The sequence below is a fragment of the Paramisgurnus dabryanus genome, chromosome 17, assembly GCF_030506205.2.
Source record: "Paramisgurnus dabryanus chromosome 17, PD_genome_1.1, whole genome shotgun sequence".
In the NCBI taxonomy this organism is placed as follows: Eukaryota; Metazoa; Chordata; class Actinopteri; order Cypriniformes; family Cobitidae; genus Paramisgurnus; species Paramisgurnus dabryanus.
This window is the reverse complement of record NC_133353.1, coordinates 32,107,997-32,119,689: the sequence shown is the minus strand read 5'-3', so window position 1 is coordinate 32,119,689 and position 11,693 is coordinate 32,107,997. Positions and strand designations below refer to the sequence as shown.

Sequence of the window (11,693 nt, the reverse complement as noted above, 5' to 3'; positions counted from 1 at the left end):
AATTAAAAAAAAAAGGCTCGTTGGAACGAGTTAAGTAAAGATCATGAAGATAATATATTTACTACTGTAAAAATGTATTTATCATTACTAATATGCTAGGGACTTCATTTGGACAACTTTAAAGGTGATTTTTTAATATTTAGATTTTTGGCATCCTCAAATTCCAGATTTTTAGTTGTAAAAATCGTTTTTTTTTTTCAAATATTTTTTTTTATTACATTTCGGCCAAATATTGTCCTTTCCTAACAAACCATATTTCAAAGAAAAACTTATTTATTTCAACTTTCAGATGATATATAAATCTCAGTTGCAAAAACATTTACCATTATGACCAGCCACAAAACCAGTATTATCAATGTGTTATTAATTATGCATAATTAATAACACATAATTAATAAAACATATTTATATTGAATTTATTTGTATTAAATTGCACTTGGTTTAATGATTTAAAGATTTAAAATTGTCTCTCAGTACCCCCAAATGAGGCTATTTTATTATGAATAACAAACTTTGGAATGCCACCACTGGCCAATCAGAAACAAGCATTCCAGAGCACATAAGTAAATAACTGATAATGAGTAATGAACAAAGAAGAAAGAGAAAAACTATTGGAGTACTATTTATAATTTCCTAGAAAAATAAGTTATGGATTCATACTCATATTTGCATATACACATACTGCAATAAAGCTATATAAACATTTTTGTTTTGCTCGGTGGTAAAGCATTGTGTTAGCAGCGCAAAATGTCATGGGTTTGAACCCAAAGAACCACACATACAGATGAAAATGTATACCCTGTATGTCACTTCGGAAAAAACTGTATGCCAAATGCATAAAATTTAAATGTAAAAATGTTAATCCAGCTCTTGCTCTTTATACTGAATACATAATTCGATATGTTCCTGGGGTCAGGACACATTTGCAATTTCAGCACAATCACTACAAATGTTTGCATAATGTGGCTTCAGCTTCCTGTATGATGAACTTATATGGAAGCCGTCCTGCCATGACATCTTGCTTTAAGATTGCGCTTGGGTTTTCCACCCGTTGCCCCTTCCTGAACGACACAGGAAGTTGCAAGGTTGCGCCTGCCCATTTGGCAGCCCATGCATCGTAACTGGTTTCCTGTACACCCACCTCTCGTATCCCAGCAGGCCTTACGCCCTATTATGGACAATTAGCATCTGTCTGCTGCGTACGAAATTCCACAGCAGTGTGTGGCATATCCTGAAGCCTCATTTGGGAACTTTATGTAACTGACGTCATTAACCATTTGGTTGGCTGTGGAAAGTCTACACATTCATGGTAAAGAGACAATTGTTTTATCGCTATTAGGTCTGAGCAATATCTCTCGCTTTATGTATACCTGATAAAGAAGGGTCTATACAGAAATAAAGAGCTTTTATATTTCTGATTGTTTTGAGGACATTTTTATGAGGGTAACTGCATACAATGTTTGTCAGAACAGTGCTTACTTTTACATATTAAACCGTATGTGTCCATGTACCAAGAAAACAGTCATAAGTCGCAGGTATATTTGTTGCAAAAGCCAAATTTTTGTGAGTGAAAGCAGTTGCTAAGAACTATATTTTCAATATAGATTTTTTTTGCACCTTCAGATTTTTAAAGCATTATATCTCTGCCAAAATATTGTCTTATCCTAACAAACCATGCATCAATGGAAAGCATATTTATTCAGATTATCTATACATCTCTTTTTTTGTATACACTTATATGTGGTCTTGTGGTCCAGTGTCACACATAAAACCTGTTTTCTACATAAAATCATCTTACATAATGTAAAAAGTACATTGTGTGAAAATATTATTTTGATATGTTTAATATTGACTGAGTAAGGTCATGTCAAAAATTGAAATCGGTGTAAAAATCAAATATTGAAATCAAACTTTGATGCTCCAAATCTCATCATTAGATTAAAATTTATTTATAGACTTATCCTGGGTCACGGGTATCAACAACCTTCTTCACTTTCTTAGTGAAGTTTAAGCATACATTCATATATATATATATGTTTTTTCCTCTTTCTATCCAGTCTGTAGATGATAGAGAATCTTCTCTGCTTTGGAGGCGACAGACCCCTGGTGACGTGGACCCATATGAGAGATCTGGGAGTCGTGAAACATGGTCCAGCAGAGGCCGTTCCATCGATGGAAGTCGCTTGTGGTCGAACCGCAATCAAGACAACTGACCCGGATTACCCACAGTTCCAGAGGTGTGTGTTTTTGTACTCCTAAGTATTTCTAAACATGTGATCCAGTCATTTTTTTTGTGATTTACTGTTTTCTACATAAAATCATCCTACATAATGTAAAGAACATTCTGTGAAAAAAGGGATGTTCATTTTGCAGCTTGTTAACCGAACATTAACTCTTTCACCGCCAGCATTTTTCATGATTTTCACAAAAGTTTAATGCCTTCCAGAAAATGCTCCTTTTTAAATATATAAACATACAATATATGAAATAAAAGAACAGACCCTCTGCTTTCAAACAAAAAAATCAGTTTCATCCTACCTTCATGTGTTCTGTTTTTATCACCTCTCAAATATGTGTAGGTTTCATCAAAAACACCAAGTTTTGAGCAAAAGGCTGAGATAATTCCATTTTTGTGAAGGACTTTTGATAGAGATCAGATGCAGAGCGATCTTTAAAACATACACGGACATACCGCTGTTTGCCCTAGGGCAAAACTTCCGGTTTTTATAAGTTATCCACCTGGTGGATAATAGCGGTATTGCAGATTGACGAGATATCTCGTCAATGGCGGGGAAAGTGTTAAAAAAGTTGCCAGCCAGCGTTTTTCATGATATTCACCAAAGTTTAATGCCTTCCAGAAAATTTTCTTCTTTAAATATATAAACATAACATACCAAATAAAAGAAGAGACCCTCTGCTTTAAAAAAAAAAAAAACGTTTCATCCTACTTTCAGTGGTTCTTTTGTAATCAGCTTTTGAATATGGGTAGGTTTCTGCAAAAACACCACATTTTCAGCAAAAAGCAGAGATAATTCCATTTTTGTGACGTACTTTTCATAGAGATCCCATTCAGAGCGATCTTTAAAACAGACACGGACATGCAGCCGCTTGCCATAGGGTAATACTTCCTGGTTTAAAAAGTTGCGGAAGGGCGCCACCTGGTGGATAATAGCGGTATTGCGGAAAGACGGAAAATCTCGTCATTGCCGGGGAAGCGTTCTCTCTTAATTGACGAGGTATCTCGTCAATGGCGGTGAAAGAGTTAACGTTAAAACGTTTTTGTTTTTTTTAAAACAGCATGTCAACAATAATTTGCATCAGGCCATTCACAAATTAAGGATAGAAAATAGCGAAATGTCTGTAGGCACGTGTCGACATGCACTACATTTTTAACTGATAATATTAGTGGGTCATAAATTCTTCCTTTCGGTTAACATTCGGTCAATATGAACGTCCCTAGTGAAATTACAACCTTGATATCTTTATTATTAACCGAGTACGGTCATGTCAATGATTGAAATCAATCTTTGATGCTCCAAATCTCCTCATTAGATTATAAAACTTCAACCTGGATTTCACATACAGGCTCACATTTAATCAAAAGCTAGATGCCTCAGAGGATTCAATTCATTCTCCTGACTCCTGACCATAAGTGTCCTTGTGTGTTTTTATTACCTCAGATCTTCCATCTCAAAATGGGTCTCTGAGCAGAAGGAACGAAGGTCAGCCCATCTCTTCCTATAGTTACGTCGCGTCTAAAAGACTCACCAGCTTCAATGATTTCTAGTTGACCTAAAGGACCCCGGGAACCTCAGATTACTCTTACACCAGCCACATCTGTACGAATCCACTGTCATCCAGCTGTCACATGTTCCTACAGCAACGAATCCTCTTCTGCTTCCCATAGTGTATTAAGTTGTCGGATGTCGTGACAAGGGAGAGGTGGATGGACATGTGATGATAGGAGGATTGGGCCACACAGACACCTCTGGTGCCATTGATCTTAGTAGATGTCCAAACTTGATTTTTTTGTTTTGTTTTATTCTAACAAGGAGCAAGTTACAGCTCGTGGCTTTTCATTTCCATTTGACAATCTCACACGTTTTGTTCATTCTTAATTTTCGCTGCATAATGCTTAATTCAGGAATTAATTGGGATTATATATAATTTTGCATGTTGAGTCAAACCATAAATTTAGTCTATATTCATATATGAATGCCCAGTCCATCCTGAAAACATCTGGTGTTTTATTATCACACAGCCAAATTTATTTTATCCAATTTGTAATTTGCTCCTTGTATCTGATCAAGTCACCTTTGTTAGTTCTGGTATTATTAGTGCTTTTCTTTATTTTCTCTCTAACTGGATTTGGTGGATTTGATGGTCCCCATAACCAGCATTGTAAATGAACAGGACCACCACATGGCTTAAGGAATTCTAGGAAGCTGGAAACACATCTGTATGTCCCTTCCCTGCTCCAGTAGCTCCGACTTTGGATTCCAAACCGCTGGAGAAGAATCAAAAACTTGTGTCGTAGGTCCACGGTGTGACCTCGTGCAGAACATCTGGAACATCTAAGCAGGATTAACCCAAATGCTGGACATTTCTGGAGGATTTTAAGAACGGGATTCCCCAGAAAAAATTTGCACAGAAAGACATGGATACAAACTCTCATGTGCTGAGCACTCAGTTATAGGAAACCAGTGTTTGGGATTTTGATAGTCCGTGTCAGCCCCCAGACGGGTCGTGTTTTTGTATGTTATTTCAGCTGTATAGCTTGTCCAGCCTTAGGGGTGGGTAGCATGACACCACAGAAGATCCAGCATGCCATGGATAAATGGCCAAAACATTGGAAAAATCGGAATGCTCGTCATGCACCTTTTGAAAAATTATTGAATATTGATATGCTGAGGTACTGTACCTTGTAGTTTTTAAAGCCCAGTACAGTTTGGGAAGCTGTCGGGATGCAGCATCGGGAGTCCTCAAGAGTCCGTCTGTATCTCTCATCTACTGCTGTGGCATGTTTAAACCCCGTGGTGATACCGAAGGGTCCATAATCCCTCAGGCCGCTCCAATTTCACTGGAATGTGGGATATTTTATGTTTTGTCTTGTTTTAATCTGATGCTGTACATGTAATGGGTTGATGTTCGTGTGGACAGGGTCGGTCTTTTATGTTTTCTCTCTTTGCAGCATTCGGTTATGGCTTTAAACAAATCCGCACCCCACAATCATGGTCAGTTCTGTTTCGTTCTGGGTCTGTGTGATGTACAGTCCGTCCGGGTTCGGCCAGACGGATGGAAACAAAAATGGATGTTGTTGTGTATTATTCATTTTATTTAAGTCATTCTAATGAATTTGTAACTGCACTTAAATCATTAAAACAGTCTTATAAGTAAAACAAAACAAGGTCCTTGTGAAAACGGGTCATTTCTGATTTAAAAATACATCACTGTATATACAAGAAACCCCAAGTTTATGAAAGCGTCTGAGACAGACAAAACATTTCCATTTTCTCTTTGGCTTTACCAAGTCATATTTCTTTTATTTAGTTGTTCAATAACTCTTTGGGAAGCACTTTGGCTTTGTACTTCACAGACTCGTCCTCTTCTTTGTTTTACACATCATCAGACTTTCTCTCCAAATGCATATCCCAGACTTCACCTTTGCTTCCTGCTCAAAGGTCTTGCAATCATGTTGTCTCCTGTATCTCCTGTACCCCTGACTTCCCAGAATACCCCAGTGCTCTGAACCGCTGTAATCCAATCTTCATTGGCTGATATATTGCCCCCAGGTTGATCCCAGGTCAGAGGGCACCATTACATTTGATGGCCCTTAGTCTGGGGGCTTATAACAGTTCAGAGAGTTTTTGGGATGAGAAAGAAGGAAACAAAGTCGTTGATGTGTGTGTTGGGATGGCATCCAAAAAAGCGCCAAGAAGTTGAACCAGTATCCATAAAGAGCAATGCCATTCCCAAATTCTATAGAAAGTCTTTCCATAATAAAATCGGTAGTCAGACTTTATTCTTTCTATAGAAGCTGTAAAAAGAAAAGAGTCGCACTCAAAGCTAACCATTGTTTTCAAATTTGAGCATGACCCAGGTGACCAAAGTGATGATATAGTGCAAGTCTGTACAGTTTTAAAAACTGTACAAACTGGCCATGTAATGGTCTCGCAGCTGCTCCGTGGGTTCAGCAAACCACTGCCGTCGGAAACTGTATATTTTACGAGCTTGCGAGACAACTCCAGAGACAGGTTTCTCAAAGACTTCTTCTTTAAAGGGGTGTACCGTAACCGCAGTTCTCCTGCAATCCTTCCTTGTTTTCTAACTCCATTCGCTAAAGTGTGTCAGTGTGCCGTCCAAAGTCATCTAACACATGTATCTGATTTTCATTCCTCCGCCACTGTCCAAGACTTTACCTTGGTGTGGAAATGATCACTGGGAGGTTGGGTTACGCATCTCAGAAGGAACATGGAGTTTACAAGCAGATCAGATGTAATAAAGTGAAGTGCAGCCTGACCCATTTTGTTTCTAGATGCGTTTTGCATATTTGAAGAATTCAGCCCAATAAAACTTGTTATTTGATCAACCTCACTTTGTTTTAAACCAATACGACTTTATTTATTCTGTCAAACTAATTTAGAAGAAAACAGATGTTGTATTTTCAACGCTATCTCATTGCAATTTGTACGTATTTTACGAGGTGGTTAATTTGTATTACTTGTACGACTGCTTTCGTATATTGAGTGCAATTTCCCTTGACCCCTGTGACGTTGGGGTAAGTGGTGGAGTTTCTTTATGGTTTTTTTATAATAATCACGTTTTCCATGATTAACCTCGTACACATTTATAGAAATTAGCCAACTCGTAAAAAAATTTAAAATTCTCGTGAGATCAGGCTGAAATTTTTATGTAGTGAATGTAGGTGGCGACTGAAAGAATAAAGTCGTACAGATTTGCAAAGACGAAGGCATACAATGAATTTTCAGACTGATCTCATGGGAATTCGTACATATTTTACAAGGTGGCTAATTCGTATTAATTTGTACGACTGCATTTGTTCATTTTCGTGCAATTTCCCTTGACCCCTGTGACGTTGGGGTTAGGGGTGAGAATTCGTTATTGTTTTGTATAATAATCATGTTTTTGCATGATTAACTTCGTACGCATTCATACAAATTAGCCAACTCGTAAAATATGTAAAAATTCTCATGAGATTTTTATGTACTGAATATAGGTGAAGACTGAAATAATTAAAGTCATATAGATTTGCAAAGATAAGGGCATACGATGAATTTTCAGCCTGATCTCATGGGAATTCGTATATATTTATGAGTTGGCTAATTCGTATTAACTTGTAAGACCGCATTCGTACATTTTCGTGCAATTTCCCTTGACCCCTGTGACGTTGGGGTTGGTGGAGATTCGTAATTGTTTTTTATAATAATCACGCTTTTGCATGATTAACTTCGTACACATTTATACAAATTAGCCAACTCGTAAAATATGTAAAAATTCTCATGAGATTTTTATGTACTGAATATAGGTGAAGACTGAAATAATTAAAGTCATATAGATTTGCAAAGATAAGGGCATACGATGAATTTTCAGCCTGATCTCATGGGAATTCGTATATATTTATGAGTTGGCTAATTCGTATTAACTTGTAAGACCGCATTCGTACATTTTCGTGCAATTTCCCTTGACCCCTGTGACGTTGGGGTTGGTGGAGATTCGTAATTGTTTTTTATAATAATCACGCTTTTGCATGATTAACTTCGTACACATTTATACAAATTAGCCAACTCGTAAAATATGTAAAAATTCTTGTGAGATTTTTATAGGTGCCGACTGAAAGAATAAAGTTGTGCAGATTTGCAAAGACGAGGGCATACGATGAATTTTCAGCCTGATCTCATGTGATTTCGTACGTATTTTACGAGTTGGCTAATACGTATTAATGTGTACGACTGCATTCAAACATTTTCGTGCAATTTCCCTTGACCCCTGTGACGTTGGGGTTAGGGGTGGGGTTTTGTTATTGTTTTTTTATAATAATCACATTTTTGCATGATTAACTTCGTACGCATTCATACAAATTAGCGAACTTGTAAAATATGTAAAAAAATTTGTGAGATTTTTATGTAGTGAATGTAGGTGGCGACTGAAAGAATAAAGTCGTACAGATTTGCAAAGACGAAGGCATACAATGAATTATCAGCCTGATCTCATGGGAATTCGTACATACTTTACAAGGTGGCTAATTCGTATTAATTTGTACGACTGCATTTGTTCATTTTCGTGCAATTTCCCTTGACCCCTGTGACGTTGGGGTTAGGGGTGGGGTTTCATTATTGTTTTTATAATAATCACGTTTTTGCTTGATTAACTTTGTACGCATTCATACAAATTAACCAACTTGTAAAATATGTAAAAATTCTCGTGAGACTTTTTACATGTAGGGAATGTATGTGGCGACCGAAAGAAATAAAGTCGTACAGATGAATTTTCTGGCTGATCTCATGGGAATTCGTACATATTTTACGAGTTGGCTAATTCATACGAAGTGAATTATACTAATGCCTACGATTATTAGAAATTAAACAATTATAAAACCCCCTAACCCCAACGTTACAGAGACGAAAGCAAATCATACAAATTAGCCACCTCATGAAATATGTACGAATTGCCATAACATTTTGTTGGAATTTTTATTTTGTATTAAGCAAAATTAATAAAACAAATTCATCTTTTCTGCCCCAAACTTTTTCCCAATGTTGGTGATGACTAAATGGTTTTTAATAACTATTTTTTTCTAAGCTTTATTCATTTTATAAATGTCAGTTTGAAGCAATAAAATGATATTGAATGTACAGAAGAAAACTGATTTTGAAAGCAGCGTGAGCTGCTATTGGTCCTGTAAGACTCGAGCTATAGGAAATTTCACAATCCGTAATCTGCACTTAACCAGCACTTATCTTAAATAACTCTTGCTTCTTGTCTTTATCCCTTTTGCTTTCCTTTAATTAAATGAATGTTCAGTCATCAAGTGCGTGTGTGTGTGTTTATAAATGTACATGTGTTTTTGCACTGGCCAAAACTGAATTACAGAGTAAGTTAACTTGCGGTTATTTGTGAGAGCTGTGGGTGGAGAGATGGACTGTCCGGTTTCTTTGTACAGACTGCAAAGTATTTTGTTATTTTAATTTGAATCATTAATCTCTATAAAGGCCAAGTGCTTTGTATCGTTTCAGTCGACACGTGCCAAAAATCATTCCAGTGTATTTTTCTAGTTTACAATGAAACAGGGCCAGGGGCTCTGTATAGCACTGTTCCACTGAATGGTCGCTCCTTAATCGCACCTCATCTTTTATTATCCACTCAGACTGTGTCTTGTTGTTTTCTACATTCATTCATGGTTCTTTCATGTGCCGTATTAAATGCGCTGCCAAAGAAAGATTTTCAGGCCTTAAACACACAAATCTAAAAAAAAAAAGATCTAATCTTTGCTTTCACTTAATGTACATATAAAAATACAGGTATGATAGAGAAAAAGAGATGGGAGGTTTTTGGTAAAGCAGTGTTTGTGATTGGCTTTTCCTCTCCGGGAGCCAATCAGATGCTGGTGTATTTCCTGCAGCGATGACAGATGCTCAGTGTATTTAGCCTGTCAGTCGGCAGTAGCACACGATTTGTGTTTCAGTCTCACACCTGTGTACTGTAATATTTGTGCATGTTTCAGCTTAACCGTGTTTCGGCATTTTGCATGAAGCTAGAAATCTCTTCAGGCTGAACTGCAGACTGTATGTATTCCAGCTAAAATAATAAAGCAACTTGTTTGTAAAAGTTTTTGTTGAATTATTTGTGGGTTAAGTTATTGTTTTTAGTTGATCTATGTGTAGATGGCTAAAAAAATACATTTTACTGTAAGTAATAAGTAGTTGGATCGATTTTTAAAAAATTAATAACGCCTATAAATTTGAATGACTTTGTGAAAAAAATGTAATTGAAAATGTTTCAATATTTTAGGTGTTACCAATAAAAGTGTTTTCACCTTAATTTTTTTACTTAAAGTGGGAGAATATAAGTTTACACCTTAGAGAAGTGCGTTTTATATATATTTTATAGATTCTGTTTACTGTAAAAAAATAAAAAAAGGATTTGTTGGTTCAACTTAGAGTTGATTTGAAAAAAAATATTAGTTGACTCAAAAAAAAAAGTTGTGTAAAAATATTGTGTTTGTGTCCGTGTCAAATAATATTTTTGAGTTGAATTAACTTTTTTAATTTAAGGCAACCACACTGTAAAAAATACTTTGCTGCCTTAACATTTTTGTTTAAATCAACTCAGATTTACAAGTCATATCAACAGAAGAGATGAGTTGCCACAACTTATAAAATGTACTTGAGAAAAGTCAACTTAATTTTATAAGTTATAACAACTCACCTGTAGTTATAACAACTCAGTTCTAGTCAAGACAAATAATAGTAAGTTGAAATGACTTGTAAATCCGAGTTGATTAAAAAAATGTGTTTTTTACAGTGCAAACTTACATTTTTAAGTTGAACTAACAATTTTTTACAGCAATAAATAATAACAAAATAAACGTTATCACAGTATATTTTAGGACTAGTCCACACGGACACTGGTATTTTATAACTGTGACTTTTTTACGTGGTTCGTCCACACGAAAATGAACATTTTTGAAAACCCCTGGCAGGGTTAGTATTTAAAAAACGGTTGCAGTGTTGTCGTGTAGACAGTAAAACCGGGGTTTTTGCCTTGCGATGTCACTTTTGTTAGGTTTGTGATTGGCCAAGGTGGCTTTACAATTTGGGTTATATCGCCACCTGCTGGTGTGGCATGCTCTTGACAGCCCTTGATAGGGTGTTTTTGCTTTTTCATGTGGACGGAGACTTCTTTTAAACCGAGCATGTGTGGACGGGATTTTTTTGGAGGAAAAATCTGGTTATAAAATACACGTGTCCGTGTGGACTAGGCTGGAGTCTTACACTTTTTGGGGCAGTTTCCCAGCCATGGTTTAGATTAATCCAGGACTTGGCCTTCGTTATTTTAGGACATCTATACTTGTGTTCGTCTTGAGACAAAGCAATGGTACTGATGCAATACTTTTTTTTATTACGGTAGACATGCTTTTCTGGGACTAGGAAAGGCCTGGAAAACTGCCCCTTTATGTTTAACATTTGAATCCGTTAAAGCAACAAACTGGTTTCAGATTGGACGGCAAACATCTCTTAAAAATAATGAGGGGTTCTGTGTTCCTTAAGTATATGAAAATTCTAATAATATCATAAACAGGAATACAGCATGATCAAGGAAAAAAGCACATATTCAAGACATGCATAAAAATCTCCTCAGTTCTTTGAAAGCCAGCATCTGTCACCATTTGTGTGCTTGTAATTTTTGAAACAGCTGCTGAAGTGCTAATGCTGTTATGAAAATGAATTACTAGGCTACATAACAGGAAAATTGAAAGAAATTCACATTTTTGGACATACTGAGTAAGAAAAAAGAGTCCAGACAGAAGAGGAATTATTAAGCACTTTAATGGAGCATTTAAAATGGCTGAAACTCATCAAAAGGCTGAATAGGCGACTGGAAAAAAATGTAATCATCTATGAGCACTTTATTGCATGTGGGAGTGGGAGTACATAAGAGTAGCTCTGCATTTA

General features: G+C 36.3%; 1 protein-coding gene across 1 annotated transcript in view; it reads left to right on the top strand.

The window, feature by feature from the left end:
* Positions 1-5,989, top strand: part of luzp1 (leucine zipper protein 1) — a 60,699-nt gene extending 54,710 nt beyond the window's left edge. Inside the window, exons 3-4 of the mRNA XM_065288275.2 lie at positions 2,058-2,237; positions 3,681-5,989. Of these exons, the coding sequence (XP_065144347.2) occupies positions 2,058-2,213 (156 nt within the window). The 3' untranslated portion in view covers positions 2,214-2,237; positions 3,681-5,989. The remainder of the gene's footprint in view (positions 1-2,057; positions 2,238-3,680) is intronic.
* The last annotated feature ends 5,704 nt before the right edge of the window (positions 5,990-11,693 follow it).